Source organism: Dicentrarchus labrax, unplaced genomic scaffold, assembly GCF_905237075.1.
Source record: "Dicentrarchus labrax unplaced genomic scaffold, dlabrax2021, whole genome shotgun sequence".
Taxonomy (NCBI): Eukaryota; Metazoa; Chordata; class Actinopteri; family Moronidae; genus Dicentrarchus; species Dicentrarchus labrax.
Window position 1 is genome coordinate 14,224,314 of NW_026136707.1, and position 23,377 is coordinate 14,247,690.

A 23,377-nucleotide genomic window follows, 5' to 3' on the forward strand; every position below is an offset into this window, starting at 1 on the left:
TGCCATTATTTGAATCAACTATTCAATTATTAACCATGCACAATGAGCCAGTGTATGTGTCAGGTATCTAGCAAGATTTAATTTTTTTCATCCCATAGTCATCCAAATCTTTTTTTACAAAATTTTCTGTTACACAGTTTTCTTACACAGTAGTGATCAAAGACACAGAATACACAGATTATTTCAAATCACAGTACAGGGCTTTGTGGAAAACGGTGCCAATGAGCAACTTTCCCTCATAGGGAGCTGCTACAGTGGAGCCCATGATCACACGGCCATTATCAACATACTCCTGGGTCACCAAAGGCTGCTCTGAGTGAATGTTCTTGATCTTGATGATCTGGAAGAAACATAAATAAATGTATCAGGCAAATTCAAATAACTGTGTTGATATATTATTTCATTATAAACACTAACCTCAGAGCCAGGTGGATCTTCAGGGTCATACTGTGACAACTTGATGCCATTTGGGTGACAACCCAGCCAAACGTCACCGGTCTTGTGGTCCACGTCAACGTTATCACAGAGTGACCCAACAGCTACAGACTGGTTGGAAACATTACATATAGTGAGTAGAGATTAAAACATGTATAAATGTTGTTTTTTGGCTTAAGTTGCAAAAGATCACAGCAATAGTGATGTTTAAAAAAATTGTTCATTACAGGAAATTAGATTATTTGCCTTCTTGCCAGAGAGAAACAGCTAGCTTGGCTCTGTCCAAATGTAACAGAATCCACCTACCAACACCTCTAAAGGTCAGTAATTATAGGACCAGTGTGTAGGATTTAGTGGCATCTAGCGCTGAGATTGCAGAATGCAGCCTACTGAAAACCCCTCAACTCAACGTAGCACGAAGTAGCAAAAGGCCCTATCTACAGCCAGCGTTTGGTTTGTCCATGGCGGACTCAATAGAAGAGGACCCGCTCCCTCTGTAGATATGATTCTACATTTCAGGCAATTGTACACTAATGAAACATAGCTTTGAATATATTCAAAGGTATGTTTGGCTATATTTCATTTCTGCTATAGATCCTCCTAAATGTTACACACTGGACCTTCAACACATAATATCTTGTTTGTTTAAACAGTACAAAAACTTAATATGCTTTAATAAGCAAATAATAAGCTTTATATATATAATATTTCACAAAATGTCAAACTAGTCCTTCTATATTTTTTTTTGCTGAAGGTAGAAAGAAGACAACAATGCATTACCTTAAGATACACTAATTGTTCCCCTTCTTGTCTTTCAAAAACGTCTACCTCGTGGTCGATGATATCTGAGACATAGATATACCTGTAAAAAAAGACTATTCCTGAGTTATTATTTTAGCATTACAAATGAAATATCCATTTGGAAAATAAATAAAAAAACATGCACATGCAGCAAAATTAATTTGGAATAACCGTTTGCAAGGCGATATGTTGATTCCATTTGCAGACATGATGCTATCAGCTGCCACCCGCACTTCCTTTGGACTGTAGTATACCACGTCACACCGCGGGAGACCCAACAAAACAGTCAGTAAGTGAAGTGCATCAATGGAGGAGGAGCGATAATTTGTGGCGTAGAAGTTTTCTTCTCCGACTGCAACAATGTCATTTACACTGAAAGACATGAGGAATAAGATTAAAGGCATACAGAGATGGTCAAATGTGTGATAGTGTGTATGGTTTATTATACAGTATGTACCTGTGGAGTAGGGGGTGGGTGATAGTTTTTAGGTGCACAAGTGTGTTCTCCTGAACAAAATGAAAGATCTCTACTTGGCTTTTATCCTCAGGGTGATTGACAACAAACAGGTACACAGAGTCCTCTGCAAACAAATAGCAGTGTGTGGTCATTATTCTCCTCTTTTCTTTATAATATACACATTTTCTGACAGAGTTTGACCTGTGCTCTGGTATTACTGTCACACCATGGCAATTTTATGTTTTACTGAGAGTTGTAATCCTTAAAATTTCAGTCATGGCGGATTGGGCAACACTCATGGTTACTGCGGTTACCACTACAGGTCCCATAAAATGGGATTTTAATGTGACGCAACAGCAGTAGGAAATGCTGAGTTAGCTTTAATAGGAAATTAAGACAGCTCTGATACGGCTGTAGGAGAGTGAACAGTAAACAGTGGGTCTGATATCAATGACACCAAACAGTAACACTGGATTACATACTGCATACCTTTGAATCCCTTGTTGTACTTGTGAAGAATTTTAACCCCTTGTGGGATTGTGCCAGTACCAATACAAACTACTAAATGGCTGAATGTAAATACATATGAAAAAATGCAGACCATAAATAATACAAAAATCTGGTTTGATTTAACTGTGAAGGATTCTAACTTTAAAATATTTCTCTCTTATTTTTATTGTTAAAATAAATAAATCAAGAAGAGCTAATCCACCATGAATAAAATAGTTTTTCCAGTGATCCACTCCCTGAAAATAACATCTCTGGGGCAGCAGATAAACATCCATTCAAAACCACTTTACGTTTTGTCTTGGCAAAATAAAATTGCTATCTGAAAATATATAAATATAAATTTAAGGGTCCTCCAAAGTCTGGTAAGTAATAGAAATAAAACCCAAATTCTTGCTTGCATATACCGATGATTACAGGTCTCCTCTTTATATTAATTTTTTCTATTTAATGAAACTATGTTGGCTTGCTCATCACCAAGAATTTAGACATGAGTCAAAACAATTTTTTGCCAGGTGCTTTCAAGGAAAGTCATGTCTTTTCTTCAGCAGAACACAACACGAAATTGGAACTTAATTCATTTTTTGTACTTTTTTGCCATTTTGCCTTTTTTCAAGACTTTGCAGTATTAAAGTATATTATTTAATGTCTCTATATTGATTAATTTAAAGTAATATCCACAGTTCTTACTTTGGCCTTTAAGAATTAATGTTTGTGAACATGTAGGCTATTAAAATGTAGTTTAAACATGGCTGCCTCTCACAATCTGATTTCGTAATTAAGTTGTTTAAATGTTACTGGTTAAAAAAATGTTGATGGCCAACAACAGCAGTTAATCTATCATTTAAAAAATATCCTTTGGGATTTAGACCAGTATAATATATATTTTAGTTTCAGACTCTTCATACAACATCTTGCTTGTCACATGACTTGCGTAAAAGCTGAATTAAAAAACAAAATATTTTAATGAATTTGCATTTTGTGTAAGGCTTTTGACTTTTTTTCATAATGTAGTTGTTGCAATACAAGGCAATATCCTCTTGATTCAAGATTTCTACAATATCAGATTCCTCTTCATTTAACAAATTATGCGTGATGCACAGACTTTCATATCTTTGTTCTATAGTTGTGATGTTGCACCTGACTTGTACTTCACCTGCTTCATCAATGTATACACTAATGCCATGAGGGTTGAAAGAGCTGAGGTCCAGGTCTCCTTTGATTTGTAGCTCTACTGGAGTTGGCTTTGGGTGCAGCAGATCCAAAATGTACATTTTCCCTGGTTCATCTGAGAATGAAGGCAGTCCAGGAAACTTCAAGCCCTGAGTGGAAAACACTAAGATGTTCTGTGATTTTACTTGAGCAGGGACAATGCACTTCTTCCTGAAGTTATGTCAACTAACTATGACAAAAATGTTGATCCATAATTTAGCATAATGTAGAGGAATATTTGATGAACATTCATGCAACTATGCAAAGATTTTAATAACATACTGTGCTCAGAAAGGCCAGTCCATCTTTAAGTATTGTGATGTCCTCTGCCCCATATTCTGTACAAAACAAAATCAACACTTAAGTTCTTTAAGTGCACCACCCATTGACCCCAGCATTACCACATTCCACACCCTTGACCTATACTGCCAGTAAACTGGACTTTAGACCCTTGGTGCATGATCACATTTTACATATAGATTGTCCAGAAACATGTTTAGATTACAGAACATTGGTGACAATGTAAATCCCAAAGTTAAGACACTGACATTAACATAAAGCCAAGAATGCCTACCAATATTGTTTAAATAGTGACAGTTGAGGTGTTTCACTGTCACTTCTCTGGTAGAAAGGCTGATTTCCCTGCAGAGAAAATCAAATATGACAAAGCATTTCATAGGGAACAAAACAAAACTGGAACCTGCAAGTCTACTGTGTCATATTTTATAATTGTGTCATTAGCAGGGCTTGGATAATAATAAACTTGTGAACTGTTCCCTTCTTCCTGCATACTCATACTTGATCTTTTACTTACTGTAATAAGCTGTCAACTAAACCTCTACTACACCAAACCTCTACTATAAAAGAATAGAAATAGAAATACTTACTTTAGTTGAAGAAATCTGTATCCAATTAAAGCTGCAAAGGCAGCAACAACAGCAGCAGCAACAAGGACTTTATTCGTGGCTGCCATGTTTTTAGGTCTAAGGTTACACAGGAACACATTCAGAGAGAATTTACATAGCTGCACCAGAGATGGCACTAAAGTGTCTTTGTGTGGAAGAAGCATGACTTTTTCCAATGAAATAATTGTCATCCACATATGGACCATCTTCCTTTTTCTTTTTTTAGATTTAACAAGTAAAGTTAGTATTTATTTAATGATCTTAATCACACTCAATGTGTGTTAGCACACCTTAAAATAAGATATTCAGGCCTAAAGAAGAAAGAACAAAACAAACAAAACATAACAAGCAACACATACAGATATAAAACTAGAATTACTGCCTCACTTTCTATTTTTACCTAGAAGTACAGAGGAACGATAGATTCATGACACAGTGCAACAACAATCAGCAGAAGCTCAATAACAGCACAACCAATGAGCTTGTGGTGAACTAGAATGCCTCAAATATGGATGTTAACTAATTCTGTTAACTTATAAAACGTGGAGGCTTCACACACATCTTCAGCCGGGGCCAGCATAGAAGATCTATCCAATCACTAGTTTCAAGGTCAAACTAAATTCTTCATCTAGAAAACATGTTATATATTTATACAAATATATTCTAAACCAAACAAACGGACTGTGTTATAAATTTAAATGACTGCAAATGAAAGTTACATTATTTTGTGTGCGTTCATCTGTCCGCAGACATGCCACTTTTTTGTGCATATTTGTTGAACCACTAGACAAAGTTGAAACATGACTCTTTATTATTTTATTTACATTCAAAAACATGAAACAAATGTGATTAACAATAGCAATTACCACATGTAAAAACATCAATTCACACACATTGCATATGCATAGATTTAGCATTTTTGGGGACCAGTCAAAATATATTCTTTTCACGATACACAGCAAAGCAATTATATGAACTGTTCACATTTGATTGAAAATACTGTTTTACAACTACTTCAGTCGTTTCTGTGTCGGACACCATTTTGAAATACGCTGTTGGCTCATTGCTACAAAATCAGGTGAACGTCATCCACCGATCTTTCTCCAGCTCCTCCTGGGAGACCTTCAGGCACTTTTACACCAGCTGAGAGGTTTTTCTTGGTCTGTTACCAGATCCTCCCTAGTACAACAGGTTAAAATATCACTTTACCTCTTTGCAAGGCTCTCAATCAGACAGCGATCGGATTGAGAGCCTTGCAAAGAGGTCAATTTCCTTTACTTTAACTGAAATTTTGATTCTTTTCGTTTAAACTCTTCTACTTAAATGTCATGTCTCCTTCGTTTTGTAGCTCTACTGGAGTTGGCGTCGGGTGCAGCAGTCCAAGACTCATTGCCTACTTCAAATCACAGCACACGGCTTTATGGAACACAGTACCAATGAGCAACTTCCCCCCATAGGTAGCCGCTACCGAGGAGCCCATGATCACATCGCCGTTGTCAGCGTACACCTGAGTCACCACTGGCTGATCAGAGTGAATGTTCTGGATGTGGATGACCTGAAGAAAACATAAATCATGAAAAGGAAGAAATTATAAGGATATAAATAAAAGTATAAGTTTTCAGATCAGCTGTTTAGATAAGCAGAACATAGCAGATACAGCAACATATATAGTTATATATTTAGTCTGTTGTAATGTTGTCAGGTCTCTCACAATTTACTATCTGGTTAAAAGTGAATAGACAAACCTCCGATCCAGGTGGGTCCTTGAGGTCAAACATGAACAATTTCCAGCCATTAGGGTGACAGCCTAGCCACAGGTCACCGGTTTCAGGCTCAACTTCGACGTTGTCACAGAGTGAACCCACAGCCACAGACTGGTGAGGTGTCATACACAAGGTTAAACTCATACATTCATCATGGCGTCTTTATTATCTTAAAAGGACAATTCTAGTGTCATCTGATTTTGTACTGGTTTCCACTTAATGTTTAGCATAAGCGTACATTGGTTTTGTAGCGCTTTAAATCACATTACATGAAAATGATTTGCTATTTGCAGCTACTCTTATCTAAATCCATGTAACTCAACTTTAAGTTACTTCCAGCAAATGAGTAACTGTGGTTTACAGCAATAGCCTGTAACAACTGCATTTGACTTAATGTCCTGCATCAAACTGTGACAATTAACATTACGTTTCCTTCAAAGGACACTTTTTGTATTCAAATTCTGCATTTATTCTGAAATCAATGTCAACCAGAACTAGGTAGTAATTCCGCATTAGTATTTGTTGACTTTTAGGGGAATTATACAAAGATGATATGATCATATTGAGTTATTGTTTAACAAATATTTAATATTTATTATTTACCTTCACAGAGACTAATGTATTGTCTTCTTTCCGCTCCAGCACATGCACGTTGTGATCAAACAAATCTACCACATATATATGCCTACAAATGAGAAAGAATATCAAAATGATGAAACTCAGACATTTGAAGCATGGATGACCATATACATAGCCCTGCACATCATTCTTACCTTTTGTCTGGTGAGATGTTGATGCCATTTGCAGAGTAATATCCCTCAGAGACCACTTTGACTTCCTCAGGACTGTAGTAAACAACATTAGTCCAAGGCTGAGCCAGCAGAGCTTCCACAAACCATTTAAGGATTTCATGAGTGAAGTAGTGATCGTTGGTTGCATAGAAGCTTTCAACTCCCACTGCAACAATATCATTCACACTGGAAAATAGATCAGAATTGAAAAAAATGTTTGCAGGTTGACTACATCTCCCTACTCAGTAAATCTCAAGCGCAGTTCATTGAAGGTACAGTTTAAATGGATCACCACACTGTACCTGTGGAGAAGTTCATGTTTGATGGTTTTCAGATACGCCAGGGAGAGGTTGTCCTCGTCAAATTTAAACAGCTCTACTTGGCTTTTTTGGTCAGGATGATTGACAACAAACAGGTATATTGTGTCATCTGAGAAGAAACAAGGTAAGCATTGTAAAATGAATACTGACAACCAAGCTGAAAGTGTGTGTGTGTGTGTGTGTGTGTGTGTGTGTGTGTGTGTGTGTGTGTGTGTGTGTGTGTGTATGTATGTGTGAAGGCATGAATGACTACATATGTAAAAAAGAGAATTATCAAAGCTAAAATGAGAATTTACAGCTCGGTACTTGTGCTACTGAGCTGCTACATTCTGCAGTAGTTACACACATTTAAGATTGTTACCCTGAACTGGTTAAGGATGCATCAGAATCTGTTGTTGATGATTTCCCTCAAAAAACCCAAATAACTTACTGTTTTTAGCACGGACATAATAAAAAAGGAAAGGCACTGGCTGCAGACATTATTTGATCTACACTGTGTTCAAATATACTAACACACCTCCCATTGCTCCCAAAGGGTACCCACTGTGATTATCACAACAGGTTTGTCCACATACTCTACGTGCACACACAGGCATAGTCTTCAGTGGTGACAGTCAGGTGAGCTGAAAATAAATGTATTTTAAGTTTTCTAACGCTAAATGTATTTAAATATGTGCTATTAATGTATATCTGTAAATATAAATGTTGTTAAATGTGGATTAAACTGAAAAAAATAAACAGTAGAAAGGGTTTTTGCCTTTCAAGTGATCTCTTGTAGAGACCTGTGTGCAACCACAGGTAGGTGATAAGTGCTTTTACCACTTGGATCGGTGTATACACTGATGCCATGAGGGTTGAATGATTCCAGATCAAAGTTTCTTGGCATTCGAAGCTCCACTGGTTTCATCCGAGGATTTTGCATATCGAGGGTGAAGATCTTTGCAGCCACATCTGAGACAGGCATTCCAGGATACTTCAGACCCTTGACATATTAAACATATATTAAATTATACAGACTATAAAACACAATGCCCAACCAATTATGACACCATACTCTAATTTTTATTTTTTTAAAACAACCTTTGATCAGGGGCGGTGGATAGGAAAAGAACAGGCATCAGCCCATATTTAGTGGCAGGAGTTATAAGAGTTGTTTGTGCAGTTGAAGAGATGCTGGCCAAATACATGTGATCTGTAAAGTGGGATCAGGAAGGATTTTTGATCTTTGGAGATCCTCAGTGGGGTTAAACAAACATTAATTTGAGGCTATGTTGAGCACATCAACGATAGTGTTGCAATGATTAATTGACTGACAGAAAAAAAAAAACTATTTTGACAATGAATTGATTGGTCCAATGTGTAACATTTAGTAAGATCTATTGGCAGAAATAAAATTTCCATTTCCACCGTAGTTCCTCCTTTGTGCTTGGAAGGGGAGGCTAAAGCGAGGGAAGTTGTGATCTGCAATTACAATGCTAGGTACCACTAAATCCTACACACTGGACCAATAAGTGATTGTAAATTGAATATGGTTTCTTTTTGTACAGTTGGCCAGTCAAAACAGGACTATTTAAGATGTGATCTCTGACTTTTTGTATTTAAAAAATAAAATAACTTGCAGTTTATGCACACTTGATGGCAAGGTCTAGTGAGCAAAGATGGACAACCAATTGTAATTGACATCTTGTTTACAGGACAAAAACACAAAAGGATCTTTTTATTTTTTTAGTTAAGTGAACAAAAAACTTCAACCATACTGTGGCTTTCATAGAACATAAAGCCCATCAAAAGTGTTGCATTAGAATTAAAAATAAATTATTATTAATTAATCTGAAAAATATATATTTCCCATTATCAGCTCATAATTTATCTGTCCCGATAATTATCATGCATTCCTATCTGGAAGTGATATTATTCATCATCTTTTTTTTCCCCTTCTTCTTCTTCTTCTTCTTCATTTACATTTTATAGTCTAAATGATTAATCATTTTTTTAAAAACTATGAAAATAATCATTTGGTGCAGCCACAATTGACGTTTTCCCCTTTTACTTCTACAATGTCACACAGATTAACGGTCCTGACTGAAATATTGAAATTTACAAGTTAGAAGAGTGTGTGGGTGTGAACACTTGCCTTTATGAGTTGTTTTCTAGTATAAGTTTATTGAACTTTGGCAGCTTTTGGCTGTTCTTCAACACAAATACTTACAGTGCTGATAAAGGCGAGCCCGTTTCGAAGAATCGTTATATCCTCTGAGCCATAATCTGAAAGTACGACAACAGTTAGTTTTAATGTTCGTGTTTTCTGCTGCACTGTTTTACGGTGTTTACGTTACTTACCCAAATTTTTGAGTGCGACACAGTTGGGGAGGTGATTCTGGACCAGCTCATTCGAAGCGAGGGTCCTTTTCCTGCAATGTTTGGACAGATTTTATATTATCGCAGGTGGTCACAACACAACTTTTTTTCCCCTTTCTCCTGCAGAAAAACTACAAACACCGAAATACCCCTTTCCTTTCAACATGAACAGAGTTGCTTTGTGACTTACCTGAAGTTGACGACCCTCTCTCCGAGCAGCGCAGATAAGGCAGCCACTATAATCGAAATAAACACCACCTTTCCCATTTCGGAATCACGATAAGCAAAAAAAAAGTTACAAACAGCTTTAAAGTGCTCGAGCACTGCAGCCGAGGCGTGCCACAGCAGGCGCGACTAATGCTGCGTTCAAAGCTATCGGAAATATGTAAACAAATCCGTACCTAAGAATTCATTTTTGATCTTGCAGCTGGCGGTGTAGCCCCGCATAGGCATGTCTTGATTCGTGAGATAAAATGCAGAACATTTGTGCCATTGTTGCCATTAATCAGAGGCAATTGAACACGAGACGTTGGTGATTTCCCACATATGAGAAGCACGTGAATGCTGCATGATTCCGAATGGTTGGAGCTAAATTGTGTCTAAAAACAGCTCCTATGCTACAGTTTTAATTCTCTGCATGAAGGTTGTGGATTCAGTCTGCTCTGGACAGTGAGATGAAAGTGTTAGATCAGTTTTTTTTTTTTTTTTTTGATGATATGCTGTGTTCAGTCCTTGTGGGATAGTAGCAGCACCATGAGTACTGTGGAATGAATGAGGCCCGTTTGCATATGTAACGGAAGGAGTCATCTATGTGTGTCTTTGTTAAACCTCCCTGAGCAGCCAGTTTAGTTATACCTGGTTTGTAGCAGCCGTTTTTGTTTAGCAACAGAGAACATGCATATGAGTCCTGTGGAGTGCAACTTCATCTGATATGGTCTGGGGGTGTACATTTAGTCCACCCCTCCCTCCCTGCCTCCCCATTTTGGCCAGCACTGACAGGTGAGATCTGAGTGTGATTCACTGCTCTTATTCACACATTGAGCTTTTATCATGTCCAGGCTCTTTATAAATTACACACATGCACATTTGATACCTACATAACTCAGAAGACTTAAGACTCTATATAGAGTTATTAAGGATGTATGTGTTGCACTCACTTTGTTCAAGCTAACTAAAATAAATACATGTGAAAGTATAAACAGATGAAAAAAAAAAGCTGGGGAATGCACCGTTACAAAAATAATTCGGTGCCAAAATTAATTCAAAATCATGGGAATATTGACTACACTGCTGCGCTTTAAGTCACTCATATATTGCCAAAGCAACCAGTCAACAGACGGTATACTCAATAACATGTAGCGCCTGCAAAACCCTGTTTAAATTGTTTATTTTTGAAGTTGTTTTTGTAGGTGATGACTCCTCCCAACATAAAACAAAAAGTTACAAAATTGTCTATGTAATCAAAATCATGTGTAAGAGACTTCATAAAAAACAAACATGAACACATACATACACATATAGAAGTGAAAAGTAACATAAGATTGGCAAACTATTGACCCTGTGATACTCAGCATTGGGTGCATGCAACCTGACAGTAACTGTAGAATATCTACAAAAGTCCAATTAAAGAATTATAGCATCTAACAACTTCAAAACACCAACAACTCCTGCACATTACATATCGTGTGCAACCAGCGAGCACTGTTAGGTGGGGCACACCAGATTCCTGACTCTGTTTTGTGACGTTGTGTAAAGGTTCACAGTGTAATACAGCAGGATCCCCATCAAACAGTTTCAAGCAAGACTGTATATTTGGAACATACAAAATAAATTTTATTATCCATTCTCTTCATGTCTACATCTTATTAGAATTTCTAGACAATGGCATTGTCAAATAACACACCCAAATTAATTCTAATAATCCTGACAGGTGCAACAATACATTTCTGTCAAGTCCAGGTGTCAAAATATAACTGAATGTGAAAAGCAATTTTAAATCTTCTTCTTTGTTATTTTCAACATAAAAAGGGGAGCCATGGCCCTGGGCCGCAGTGAGAGCTAGGCAGGACATGGCCATGAGCACACATAAACACAGGTGAGGAAGTGGCTTCAGGGTTGAGCCCCAGTGGCTGCAGGGACTTGTGTGGCCAGAGTGTTGGGAGCAGAGATGACGGGTGATCCAGCAATGTTAGCCAGTGGCTGCGAGGAGGACATTGAGGTGATGCCTAGGAGAGACAGGGGGGCTCATTAATCATATTTACACGTCATCACAATCTCAAAATAGAGTTATAACCTTGATTCCGGCCAAAGAAAAGCTTGTGATATAACTTTTTTTTGCTATCTGACCATTTGTTTGGCTGCAAATAAAGTGTAATCTTGAATTTGAACCTCACCCCCCCCCCAAAAAAAAATAGTCACACTATCGATATAACTTTCTAAGCAGCCTTTCACAATCTGATTTTCGTTTTAGCTTCAAATTAAAGATTAACTTTCTTAATTAGTCAGATTATGAGGGAAACATTTAAAACCGCAGATTATTTTTGAGGCTGGATTACTTACCGGCCATCATACTTGAGGAGCTGACTGGTGTGGAGCTGGCAGCCATCCCTCCAGGAGTGGCCCCCCTTCCCTGATCTTTAACGATGGGATCTGAAAACAAAAGTGCATATGAGCGCCTCATAAACCTAACACTTGTGTTGACACAATCAAGCCACTTCAAACAGTGTGCTCAAATTCTGCTTTGAGACTGTTGACTCAAGGAATAAGTAAGAGACGCAGACAGGCTAGTAAACTATAACAGACTCACAGAAGTAGGGATGATCCATGGCCTCTCTGGCCGTGAGGCGGGCTTGATGGTCATAGCGCAGCAGTTTGTCCAGGAAGTCTAGAGCCTCTGTGCTGACCAGGTGCTGGTTCTCACTGTGCACAAACCTCTCCCACCTTTTGCGGGAGTGTCTAGAGAACAAACCAGGGAACAAGTGTTACTGTGAGGTTTTCGTTATCCAACAATCTCGGTCGTAATATTCAAACGGCTACAATGTTTTACCTTCCGAGAATGTCATTGAATCGGGGATCCAATTCAATGTTGTACTTGTCAATGTAGTCGTACAGGTCCTCGGTGCCGAGTACTTTTGCGATTCGCACAAGCTGCAAGGTACAAGAAACATAATTCAGTAATTAAACGAGTTCAGGTAGAGAGTTTATACATCACATGTATTGAGGGCAATACATTCCATTGCAGTTTACAGTGTTATAGTCAATTAGGTATAGGATACACGGAGTGTATTAATTACGTCAATTAAGAGGTAATTGTGGTATCTAGGTAAAAACATCTTAACAATGAGCATGTCCCATTAAATATACGTACAATTTGAGAAAATTTTTTAATATTATCAAACCTAACTGAGCCAGTGGACATCCCCTCGGTAACGGGTAGGTTTCATTCTTTACACTCGTCTGCAACATTCTCATTATTAAACAAAAACATTTAAACGCTGTTTGCCTGATTACTTGAGAAATAATTAGAGTTCAATCTCTGAGCAGATTAACTGTACGAGATGGTTACTTAAATAAAAATGTTAATCAACACTTGCTATTGTCTGCCAATAGAACTGAAGGACCATTTCAACCGTAGTGTCAACTAGGCTCAAAGAAACACAAGCCCAAATGAGTCATAGAATAAACTGGAAATGCTGTGTTCAGTGTTACAGTGTAGGCAGGCAAAGCACACAACACAGATGACGCCATCCATAGGGGTAAAATGTGTTTTGAGCCACGTCCACTGGTACAGTCCTAAATTTGTCTCCCACCCCCTTTGTTTGCAATCAGTACACCAAATGTTAAAAAGTTAATAATAAATGTCCACCCCTGCTTAATACCTGCTGAGATAACTCTGAAAAAGACAAAGAAAAATCCCAGGTGCTCCAGCAGAGCTGCAATGTGGCCAACTATTCAGTGTAAGAAGAATGAGGGTTGACTGTAAAACTAACAATGCTATGCATTATGCAATGTTGGGCAAAAACGCAACCCCAGACACTGCTCTATTTAGGCCACCGGTTTGTGAACACATACACAGAAGACTTTATTAAGATGAAGTTAAAAAGACTTGATTCTTCATACCTGATCATAGTTGTCATGACCGTGAAAGAAAGGTTCCTTTCTGAAGATCATGCTGGCGAGCATGCAACCCAAACTCCACATGTCCAAGCTGTAGTCATACATCTACAAAAGGATATAGAGACATGAAAAAGGCTCAGATTGGCTTCAATTTTAAACAACAAAAATCAGTCCTCTCTTCTTTAATAATATGAATCGTAAGTGCCATTTTTGACCAACTTGTGTAAAACTGGTATGAGTAGAAATAAGGAAGAGTATAGGGCCCCTACCTGGTAGTCTACCAGCAGTTCAGGTCCTTTGAAGTACCTGGATGCCACTCTCACGTTGTATTCCTGGTTGGGGTGGTAGAATTCTGCCAAACCCCAATCGATTAGGCGTAGCTGGAAATGTAACAAATTTAGTTGAATGGCTTTTTAAAAAATGTGATTAGCTGCTGTCACAGCGGAGAAGACAAGAAATCAGGAAAATTATCAGCATGTGAAAAAATACCTTTCTGTGTTCATGATCAATCATTACGTTGTGTGGCTTGACATCTCTGTGCATAATCCCCATACTGTGGCAATAATCCAGAGCCTAACCGGTAAAAAAGGAAACAAAAAAAAATGTTGATGTTAAGAATAGGTATAGAGCTTGTTACGTTTCTGGCAAATAATAAACAACCAACGCAGACCATAAAGTAGAGTGTAACAAATCGAGTGCACCAAAAGCAGGTTCTTACCTTTAAGATTTCGTACATGTAGAACCGTATGTCAAAGTCAGATAGGGTTTGATACAATTGCTGTAAAAATATAAAAATGTATGAGCCAAAAATGACTTAGTATGAACGTATTTCCACATTACAAGTCAAAAAAGCACCAATCTTTACCTTGAAGTCTGTGTTGTTCACATGTTCAAAGACAAGAGCAGGGGTTCGGGACTAAAAAGAAAAGGAGAAAAGAATGTACATGTGTGTTTAAGAATGAAAACTTGTACATACATTTATTCCTAATTTGTAAAAAAGAAAAAGGGAATCAAAATTACCACAGGATCCTTGACGATATCTAACAGTGAGATGATATTTGGGCCACCCCTCAGATTTTCCAGGATCTTTATTTCCCTCTTGATTTTCTTTTTCTTGACCGGCTGTGAACAGAGAGAGTCTTGTGAAGTAAATGAAATTTCAACCGGAAGAGACAAAATCACAACCATGTTTTACTGGGAAAAAACATTTTCAAAATGTATCAAACGTCAGGATATTCAATAGATTATCTCCATACCTTCAGTATTTTGACGACCACTTTTTCATTGTTTGTGATGTTTATGGCTTCAAACACTTCACTATATTTGCCTCTCCCTAGTTTTCTGACTAGCTGATAGTCATCTTGGTTCCTATAAAACAAAACAAAAAGCCACAGTGAACAATGCTGAAACTGCTTACCCAACAAAGCTGAAGAAGACAAGCACATCGAATGCACCAACTTACCCCCATTCAACAACATGGGACTCATAGTCCCAATATTCCCGAGGTCTCTGTGTGTTTACATCAGGGTAAACTCGAGAACGGCTTGGAACAGGGCCAGACATATTCTACACAGGATCTTCTCTAAATCTCCTAAAATAAAACAAACAACGTAAATTTAAGAAAAAGTCTTTTAACTCACAGCATTTTTTTGTCAACTCAAAAACATTTTGTGTACTAATGTACAATAGTGTGCGTTTGAGGATATCATAAAACAAAAAATAGGAGATATTAGGGACATTTCTTGTATAAGATAACATAATACCTGGGAGGTTCCCTCCAGGATGATGGTGATTGATGAATCGGAACAGGAGCAGTTGAGTTGCCTTTATGGTAAGAAAGCTACACGGGCATACAGATATTAAACAGTCAGCATACTCCGATCCAATCGTTCAAAACCATATGTAGAACTGAGAAATGTTAATTAAAGATTACAAAACATTTAAATTTGAAATGTTTTGCACCACACTGTTTCATAGGATGTTGATCTGAATAAAACAATTTCATATGAAAATACAGATGCTCCTAACGTGCTACAGGAAGGCAGCAAAAATAGTAACTCACAAACTAAAATAGCAGCATGTGTTTCTTATAATACAGACTAAAAAAAACAAAAATCAACAAACTAAATTATTGTTGTCTAGTGTGTCTAAATATGGTGGCATGTGAAATATAGAGACCTGAATGTTAAATGGGGGCATCCAACCAGTCTAATCAGGAGGTACAGGGTTCAATACAGTCATCACTGGGGGCTACACCAAGGCAGTATCTCCTGTTGGAAAAAAAAAAAGGCAGAAAGTAGGTTGATTAAAATCAATGCTGTCAATTAAGCAAACATGAACAAACTATGTGAGCTAACGCATTCAGCTACATGGCTGCATTAAATAAATGGGCTTATGAGACGCATCCAACCGACGAATGGTCTCTCTGGGGAAAACCTCCCCTTCAGTTATCGCTAGTTTGCCCGCTTAGTACTTTAATAAAAAGGTGAGTGTACGCACAAACCCTCTGTGGCCCAAGGCCTGCACAAGTGCAGTGGTGCTAACAGCTAGCGTTAGCTATCAGGCAAAACCGGGCAGCTGGCTGGGCTGCTAGCTAGTTAGCATTAGCTCGTCAACAGCAGAGGGAAATGCCGGTTGGAAAGTCACAACTAGCTCTCGGCCACATTATGCTACTGTAACGGGAGGAAACAAACAGTCCGCGTGTAAATAGCCAAAAACAATTCTAGTGGTTATTATTAAGGTATAGCTGAATAACAAGCTTCGAAAAAGATATTTCCTAAAGCTAGAAAGTGCTAGGCTAGCAGGCTAAGGGAGTGAATAGCCTGCTGGCTGGCGAGGCAACTGACTGACAACGCCTTGAAAAAACCTCCTACAAACACTGTGATAGAGCAGTAGGATGGCACCGCGGTTGTGTTACTTGTTCCCAGCTCTTCCCCACATATAAAACACTCAGCGGTAGTTCCAAACCTACGACGATTTGTGGTTAAATAACACGATTACCTCTCAGCGTTGTTGGGACGTCAATATGGCGATGCTTGGGATCAAGAGCTTAGTGCGAATAGCCTTTCCTGCAGAGGGCGCTCTCCTTTTTCTTTTTCATGGGGGAGATTGTAACTCCCTCTGCCACCAACAGGTCTGAAACTTTTGTCTGCCTGAGTCTGTATGTGTTTTCAGTCACAACTGGCCTGTTTCGTTAGTTATTTAACTTCTTTTCCACAAGCAACATGCACGTTTTACCACCACATGTCTTCAGCTCGTTGAGGGCAGATGTTGGCCAACATCATTTCACATTTTATATAACAGGAGGAGTACAGCAGGCACACATGTGAGTTTGCAATTCAAATACTCACCTGGTTACTACACATACGTCCATTCAGGATATTTCTACCGAGAGACATTTCTATACACTAATGTTCACTATGGCCTGGTTTTAAAAAGGTCTTTGTTAGGGCAAAATATAGGGCTCACCGGTACAATGGACAATGGGTGAAATAGTGACAGAAAACAATACATGTTCTGTGGCATCATTTAAAAGGATAGAAAAAAGCCTGGGGCATTTTCCTGAAGTAACCAACCACCTGTTATCAATACCTAATAGAGAGAAAGACTGATCCTTTATCTGCGTTTGGATGTTGAGAACATCTGCTTTCATCTTGAATTGATATAATGAATAGGCCCTTGTAAACCTATCCTGTAGCTCCATTGTTGCTCCTCTGCCTGCACAGTGTATTAAACACAGAGAAATAGTCTTTGACTGCAACTCAATCTGGTCAAAATCTGTAATTAAGTTGGGCAAGAGCTATTTAAGGTGGAACAATCAGGATAAAGCAGCAGTACATAAACTGCATACTAGCTGCACTCTTGCTGACAAACAGTGGAGACAGCCGGGGACCAAACTCAACAATGAAGCTGTAAGTTTTTTACATTTTGTCTAATAGATATTTGTCTTTTCAAACATCTGTCCTTGAAACGTATTTTATTTGCCAGCTGCAAATGACCATGGCATAAAATTCAAAACAGTTGTGCATTTCAACCTTTTTTTTTAACCATTTCTAATTTTAGTTTTATTTGTTTTAGCTTCACATGTTGTCTACTTCTTCCATTTGCTGTGGTGGTAACGGCCCCAATCAGAGGTAAACCAATCTGAAGGGAGAAAAAATAAACTAATGTTGTTTGGATTGTACTTAAACACTTTAGATTAATTATATAGGATAGTAAAATGCTTTCTTTCTTTTCTAGCTCAAAGAGAAAACCTCCTCCTAAATGGTGAGATTATTTGTGTATTTTTTTAAAAAGCAAAACAGTCCTACTACTGTTTTCTGAAATCAAATGAATAACTGTTGCGATAACCTCTTAATTTCTGTTGTTATAGATGCACTTGGCACAACTACTGAAAAGACCATACCTGCAACTACAATAGGTCTGTGATTCAAATTGTAGCTATTAGAAATTCTATTTTTAAACGGGAAGGTCAAATATTGACAGCTCATCTCATCAGATCCTCAAAGTACTTTTTGTTCCCCAAGATCATAGATAGAAGTGAGATTCAAAGACCCGGTCACAACAGGGACATTAAAAAAAAGAGTCTTTTATGGAATTTGGGTAACGTCAGCGTGTACCGTAGCAGGCACTTTTGACATTATCTGATCGTTAGGGTAAACCAGTGATCATCATATTTTCTCATATCTGCAGCATATAGAAAATCTGTCAAAGATTACCATTGAAAGAAACTGGTACTCACTATAGCTTCACTGTGATTACAAATTGTCTTATGATTTTGTATTACAAATAATACCACACATTCAAATACAAAGCAGCTGTGGATTTATGGTTCTTGTCATCAGCAGGCTTTTAATTTTAAATAGCAGCAAACTCACTCACAGATATTTCAGAGGCTAACTCTACAGATAGTTTTGGCACCGATGGATTTACGTGTATGAGGGCTTTATTTGTAGATATTTTTTTTTTGCAGCACCTTGAATTCAATTTAATCTGTAATTGTCAATGTTGGGCAGTAACTCATTACTAGTAATGTACTGTAGTTATATTACTTTACCCAGTAAAGTTGTGTAATTCATTATTAATACATTTCAGAAATTTTTTCTAATTGTGGATTAAACTTCTTTAAAGATGGAAACAGTTATATTCAGCAGTTGGAAATATTCCCATTACTTTTATTTTAACAAACATAAAAACAAGTCTGAATTTTGGTTGGGAGGGACACAATTACCAATTTTGTAGGGAGTAGCAGAAAAGTAATATAACTAGTTGTGTAACTAATTACTGTTGACATGGAGTAATTATTATTAAGTGAGTTAAGTGAAAATGTTTTAAAAAAGAGTACTGAGTAATATATTTTTTAGGATATTTTTTGAGTAACTAGCCCAACACTGGTTATAGTGCAGAGAAAATATTGTTGCAGATGTTGAAGCAATAACTTTTATTCTATCCAGATGCATTCAAAGACCCTGACAGCCAAGATATCATGATTACTAAAGTTGTGGAGAAAGATCAGGCACCATCAAGGAGGAAAACAGGAGTAGAGAAAGTCAACATGGGTCTGATGGATGTGAGCAGCAGGCTGGTTCGGGACCAGGGGAGCAGAAAGCTTCTAAACGGTACGGAAGGGATGACGGCAGATTCTCAGGTGGCTGAAAATCTGTCAGGAAAACAAGTTATCGGTTTAAACGGCGACCACGTTTCTGACAGCGGCAGTCTAGGCACCAATCTCCAAAGAAGGGCAACACCGGGAAGAGTTAATGGTATGCCGGCCCCTGGTCCGAGCAGAAAACAGCTGGATTGGGATAGTTTGGAGGAAAACAATGGCAACCCTGCTCCAGTGGGCAACAGAGGATATACAGACCATGATGGTAAGACTCTACATAAAATAAAATTGTTCCAAAAAGTTTGCTCTGAGCAATCAAAGGCTGAATAATTGATTTTAATATTCCCACAGAAACCAGAGAATTTATAAGTGCTGAAATGTATCCAACAGGTAAGGACTCTTTTTTTTCTTCTACTAACAAAGATTGTAACAATTTGTTGATGACCAACGCAAACAGTGACTGCTTTCCTGAAAGAGTTTCTTGTAATCCTCTTTTTTTATAGGTGCTGTTGCACCTCCAGAGCACATGCCCAGTAGCTTGTCTGTTCCAGCCAAGAGCCGAGCCGCCTGATGATCATACAGAGGTCCGTTACTTCTACATTTGAATCAGACAAAAGTTTTTGGTTATATCTCAACAACATTTACCACATAATGTACATTTAAATTAGTTACATTCCATCCTCGTCTAATTAGAGGATGAAACAGTTTTCCTAGATCTTGCTTTGTTACTCATCCAGTATGACTGTAACGTTGAATAACAATTGTTTTTCCTCTCTTTTTTTCAGATTCTATTCCTTCCTCATAATGATTCAGGGGCCGCCATCTGTTGAGTCATGTGAGGCAGGCAGGCTGCTTCCAAATACAGTTGCTTCAGGGACTTTTTCATCCAAATTTAGATTCTTACATGTATTTTTTTGTTATGTGATCATGTGAACAACTTTGAGAAATAAAGAGGTTTTGACAACTTTGTGTTAGGCCTATTTGTGGAAACTGCGTATACACAGTAGGCTACAGTGTTATATTTGGTATGAATGTAAAGAATGCATCCTTTTCATTTCTTTGGCTTTAAAATGTAGTTTAATTTATAACTAGTTAAATATAAACAGTATATAAGACAGCTTAAGATTTGCAAAAATAACAAGAAAAAACTGCACAAAACAGTACTTACTTAATAGAAGATAATCATTTTCATGCAAATACATATACATATATATCTATAGCATAATTGTGAAGACAAAATGTGAAGTGTGTGTAGTACTACAGTTATAGCTTGAGAAAATATTTACAGACATTGTTGACATTTTCTTGTTACATTGTTTCATTTCCTAAAGTGCCGAAGCTCACTGTACACATCCGACTGGACACCATGTAACTCCTACAGAAAAAGCAAAGCAATTAGTTGCAGACTAAATATAACCTGAAACAACTTTCATATTTATTGTCTTTGAGGCTTGATATAATGCTTTACCTGGTAGGGAGATTCTGTGACCTCTGTTGCCATTTTCTTTGATATTGATGGTTGCACATTTCTTTTACCTGTTAAAAAAATTGAAAGTGTCAATGCCCACCTGCCATATTACCACCCAGCATACTCACACATTAGCCACAATGCACATACAGTTAGTGCTCACCATCATGAGAGCCCCAGTCCCTCCGTCTCTTGTGGTAAGTTGCAAAGCAGAACACAGAAATAGTGATGAGGATGGTCAAGATAATGTCAGAGGCAATAATGCCTATTACAGATCCCATATTTATTACGTAACAGGAACCACATTCTGTGAAAGATAGAAGAAGTTATAACACAAAACCAAAACAGGCAACATCATATTCTAGCAAAGCACAGTAGCAAAAGGTTAGATACCTTGCTGTCCTTCTGCTGAGCCTGAAAGGCAAAGAGTTCATAAAACCTCATAAGAAAACAGTCACTGTATCATTGCTATAATTATTCACTGTCAAAACACATATAGCACACCACTCACCAAACAACGAACCCACAATACAAAGCGCGTCAGACATCTTCTTAAGGGTTGGTTTCTGGTAGAGGAGGAACAGAGGAGAGGTTGAGGGCCACCGGTCCTTCTGATCTCTTTGAAATGGCCGTGCTGTTGCACCCATAAACAAGATGCTGGATGCCAGACGTGGGAGGGTTCAGCAAAATAGAAGCGTTCGCAGGCAATAGTGGTAGTGACACTACTACCAGGGCAGTGAGAGGGTTGTCAGCATGTGACTGTGTTAGGAGGAAGAGGAGGGAGTCCACTGAGAAACGAGGAAGCTGGTGTGTTTGTGTCCTCTCTGTAATGTCATGATTGTTGGTCTCATATAAACAATTTTTTTTGTCACGTTTGATCATTGAGATTCAGCCCAGACCATTTTTTGTTTTACATAATGTTTATTCTTCAAATTAACTTGACCAAGTGATGCCAAGATAAGGAACTGTATAAGGTCAGTTTCATTACACCTGCAGTTTCTGCTGAAATGAAATACATGCGATCGTATCTTCAAATAGAGCACTTCCTCATGACCTGTGGTTTAGTGCAGGCGGTTGGTCCCTGCTACCTATAGTCAGTGAGCCATTGTTAAACCACAGGTTTATCTTAAAAAATTGCTGTACTGTCAGCGAAATGAAAGCACGCCTTCATTGTTTTAGTCAAGGAGACCTTTCATGTTTCACAATGTAATACATTATAAAATACAAATGACTGAAAAAAATATTTCAAATTATCAATATGTAAAATACAGCATACATGTGTACAGTATGTGCACTGAACATATCCATACACAGACACAACAACAACTACAACAATGGTGATAAAAATTTTTTAAAACTAATCAGACAGAAAACACAAAAGAAGAGTGCACTAATTAAACAGCACCATTAAAAGTTCCATAAAATTTAGATATTTGGCAATTATTATTTAACAAGCATGAGTTTCTCAAAGTTGCTCCAGAAAATACAAAAGCATCATCCACTATAGTTATAAAACTCTTCAGGAACAGCCAGAAGAGCCTTGAAGTCTTTGGTTTACCAGGTTGTGGAAAAGCATTTAGTTGGCATTTATTTTGTTCTAGCAGGGCGCTTTTTAGTTTGTAAGTTCATCTGAAATTTTTGGTTAATAGGTTGTTTGACCTCTGACTTTGTGGAAAAAAGGCTGTAGAGCAGCTGGATGAAAATCCATTTATTAATACAAACATTTTTATTTAAAAACATGATGGATTGTTGTTAAAACTTTATTAATGAATTACTTAATTATTAGGTGATCTTTAAAAAAAAAGTCATTTTGTAATTGAGAATGAGCCGGACTTGAACCTGGGACTTTGCAACATAGACAGAGTCTTAAGTTGTTTTTAATATCAAGAAGTATAGAAAACCAAACGGGTAACGTGCAATTGCTGGATTTGACAGTGAGAACAACTGTAGGTGTAAGTGTCATCCACAAAACGCTATAAGAAGGTGATAAACAATAAAAGCGTGATTGGTCCCAGAATTGAACCTTGAGACACTCCACAGATTATAGGCTGATGATGGGAGAAAAAAATAGTTTTTTTTTTCAAATAGGAATTTAAGCTGTATCAACCAACTGGGAAATTAATCATACATAACTTCCCTGCAACACATATTGCGAAAGTAAGAAGAGATGAGAAGAGTTTAGCTATAAACTTCAAATTCCATCTCTTGGTTGGCCTCTCGAAAAACAATCACTCTGGGTTATCTATTCAAGAATGTTTCCACTGCACTGCACAGACTGCCTTTTGTTAACAATACAGCACCTACAGAGGAGGTAGAGCAGACTGATGTTGCAGAGATATTAAATTGGCTTGTTCCACATGTTCTGTGTGTTTGATTGAAATGACAGAAGTTTAACCACAGTATCACCTCAACACACAGCAGGACTTCAAATCAACTGCCTTGAATCTAATCAGGTCTCCTGTTAGTCACATTTCTCAAAAGTCACAATAGTACAGCATGATAACATAGATAAGAATAGGTATTTATGAAAAACCCAGAATACGTAAACTTTTGAAGCTAAGAAACATATAGAAAATTAAGAAAATAAGCATTTGAAACAACCACACACAAAATTATATTTATAAAATTATACCTTTGTA

The 23,377-nt window shown here is 37.6% G+C and overlaps 5 protein-coding genes across 7 annotated transcripts; 1 reads left to right on the plus strand and 4 right to left on the minus strand.

The window, feature by feature from the left end:
* Window positions 1-53: 53 nt before the first annotated feature.
* Window positions 54-4,432, minus strand: LOC127366555 (serum paraoxonase/arylesterase 2). Its single transcript, XM_051405609.1, has 9 exons — window positions 4,300-4,432; window positions 3,987-4,054; window positions 3,695-3,750; window positions 3,357-3,522; window positions 1,694-1,817; window positions 1,408-1,608; window positions 1,216-1,297; window positions 418-546; window positions 54-340 (listed from the first exon to the last, which is right to left on the minus strand). The coding sequence occupies exons 1-9, from the start codon at window positions 4,383-4,385 to the stop codon at window positions 179-181; spliced, it is 1,074 nt and encodes a 357-aa protein (XP_051261569.1). The 5' UTR covers window positions 4,386-4,432; the 3' UTR covers window positions 54-178.
* A 678-nt stretch (window positions 4,433-5,110) lies between these two features.
* On the minus strand, window positions 5,111-9,883 carry LOC127366559 (serum paraoxonase/arylesterase 2). Its single transcript, XM_051405612.1, has 9 exons — window positions 9,740-9,883; window positions 9,532-9,602; window positions 9,401-9,456; window positions 8,011-8,173; window positions 7,174-7,300; window positions 6,854-7,057; window positions 6,684-6,765; window positions 6,063-6,191; window positions 5,111-5,872 (listed from the first exon to the last, which is right to left on the minus strand). Exons 1-9 carry the CDS (start codon window positions 9,814-9,816, stop codon window positions 5,711-5,713), a joined length of 1,071 nt encoding a protein of 356 aa, XP_051261572.1. The 5' UTR covers window positions 9,817-9,883; the 3' UTR covers window positions 5,111-5,710.
* A 1,036-nt stretch (window positions 9,884-10,919) lies between these two features.
* LOC127366556 (casein kinase II subunit alpha) lies at window positions 10,920-15,941 on the minus strand. Its single transcript, XM_051405610.1, has 14 exons — window positions 15,844-15,941; window positions 15,429-15,505; window positions 15,128-15,256; window positions 14,922-15,033; window positions 14,686-14,787; window positions 14,531-14,581; window positions 14,384-14,443; window positions 14,155-14,238; window positions 13,935-14,045; window positions 13,669-13,770; window positions 12,596-12,696; window positions 12,356-12,504; window positions 12,109-12,198; window positions 10,920-11,774 (listed from the first exon to the last, which is right to left on the minus strand). The coding sequence occupies exons 3-14, from the start codon at window positions 15,226-15,228 to the stop codon at window positions 11,659-11,661; spliced, it is 1,179 nt and encodes a 392-aa protein (XP_051261570.1). The 5' UTR covers window positions 15,229-15,256; window positions 15,429-15,505; window positions 15,844-15,941; the 3' UTR covers window positions 10,920-11,658.
* Window positions 15,933-20,234, plus strand: LOC127366571 (uncharacterized). Of its 2 annotated transcripts, none has more exons than XM_051405634.1 (8): window positions 15,933-16,150; window positions 17,743-17,798; window positions 17,905-17,931; window positions 18,038-18,085; window positions 19,119-19,535; window positions 19,622-19,660; window positions 19,774-19,854; window positions 20,056-20,234. In XM_051405634.1, the coding sequence occupies exons 1-7, from the start codon at window positions 16,035-16,037 to the stop codon at window positions 19,839-19,841; spliced, it is 771 nt and encodes a 256-aa protein (XP_051261594.1). In that variant the 5' UTR covers window positions 15,933-16,034; the 3' UTR covers window positions 19,842-19,854; window positions 20,056-20,234. The 2 variants fall into 2 exon arrangements, with proteins under 2 accessions (XP_051261594.1, XP_051261595.1); XM_051405635.1 differs by lacking the exon at window positions 15,933-16,150 and adding an exon at window positions 16,161-17,576.
* On the minus strand, window positions 19,796-21,539 carry tyrobp (transmembrane immune signaling adaptor TYROBP). Of its 2 annotated transcripts, XM_051405660.1 has the most exons (6): window positions 21,250-21,539; window positions 21,132-21,152; window positions 20,902-21,045; window positions 20,739-20,806; window positions 20,561-20,645; window positions 19,796-19,865 (listed from the first exon to the last, which is right to left on the minus strand). In XM_051405660.1, the coding sequence occupies exons 1-5, from the start codon at window positions 21,383-21,385 to the stop codon at window positions 20,589-20,591; spliced, it is 426 nt and encodes a 141-aa protein (XP_051261620.1). In that variant the 5' UTR covers window positions 21,386-21,539; the 3' UTR covers window positions 19,796-19,865; window positions 20,561-20,588. The 2 variants fall into 2 exon arrangements, with proteins under 2 accessions (XP_051261620.1, XP_051261619.1); XM_051405659.1 differs by lacking the exon at window positions 19,796-19,865 and having other exon boundaries at window positions 20,435-20,645; window positions 21,250-21,527.
* Between the last annotated feature and the right edge of the window lie 1,838 nt (window positions 21,540-23,377).

Excerpts from the sequence above, each read along its gene's own strand:
- LOC127366555 (XM_051405609.1), bottom strand. The coding sequence starts at position 4,385 with ATGGCAGCCACGAATAAAGTCCTTGTTGCTGCTGCTGTTGTTGCTGCC. Across the intron at positions 3,523-3,694 it reads GACTGGCCTTTCTGAGCACA|GGCTTGAAGTTTCCTGGACT; the intron begins GTATGTTATTAA and ends TTTTCCACTCAG. Across the intron at positions 547-1,215 it reads AACAATTAGTGTATCTTAAG|TCTGTAGCTGTTGGGTCACT; the intron begins GTAATGCATTGT and ends GTTTCCAACCAG.
- LOC127366559 (XM_051405612.1), bottom strand. The coding sequence starts at position 9,816 with ATGGGAAAGGTGGTGTTTATTTCGATTATAGTGGCTGCCTTATCTGCG. Across the intron at positions 9,603-9,739 it reads GAGAGGGTCGTCAACTTCAG|GAAAAGGACCCTCGCTTCGA; the intron begins GTAAGTCACAAA and ends CAAACATTGCAG. Across the intron at positions 7,058-7,173 it reads AAACATGAACTTCTCCACAG|TGTGAATGATATTGTTGCAG; the intron begins GTACAGTGTGGT and ends TCTATTTTCCAG.
- LOC127366556 (XM_051405610.1), bottom strand. The coding sequence starts at position 15,228 with ATGTCTGGCCCTGTTCCAAGCCGTTCTCGAGTTTACCCTGATGTAAAC. Across the intron at positions 14,444-14,530 it reads TGAACAACACAGACTTCAAG|CAATTGTATCAAACCCTATC; the intron begins GTAAAGATTGGT and ends ATATTTTTACAG. Across the intron at positions 13,771-13,934 it reads AACTGCTGGTAGACTACCAG|ATGTATGACTACAGCTTGGA; the intron begins GTAGGGGCCCTA and ends ATCCTTTTGTAG.
- LOC127366571 (XM_051405634.1), top strand. The coding sequence starts at position 16,035 with ATGGCTGCATTAAATAAATGGGCTTATGAGACGCATCCAACCGACGAA. Across the intron at positions 17,932-18,037 it reads AGAAAACCTCCTCCTAAATG|ATGCACTTGGCACAACTACT; the intron begins GTGAGATTATTT and ends CTGTTGTTATAG. Across the intron at positions 18,086-19,118 it reads CATACCTGCAACTACAATAG|ATGCATTCAAAGACCCTGAC; the intron begins GTCTGTGATTCA and ends TATTCTATCCAG.
- tyrobp (XM_051405660.1), bottom strand. The coding sequence starts at position 21,385 with ATGGGTGCAACAGCACGGCCATTTCAAAGAGATCAGAAGGACCGGTGG. Across the intron at positions 20,807-20,901 it reads GGACTGGGGCTCTCATGATG|GTAAAAGAAATGTGCAACCA; the intron begins GTGAGCACTAAC and ends TTTTTTTAACAG. Across the intron at positions 20,646-20,738 it reads TCACAGAATCTCCCTACCAG|GAGTTACATGGTGTCCAGTC; the intron begins GTAAAGCATTAT and ends CTTTTTCTGTAG.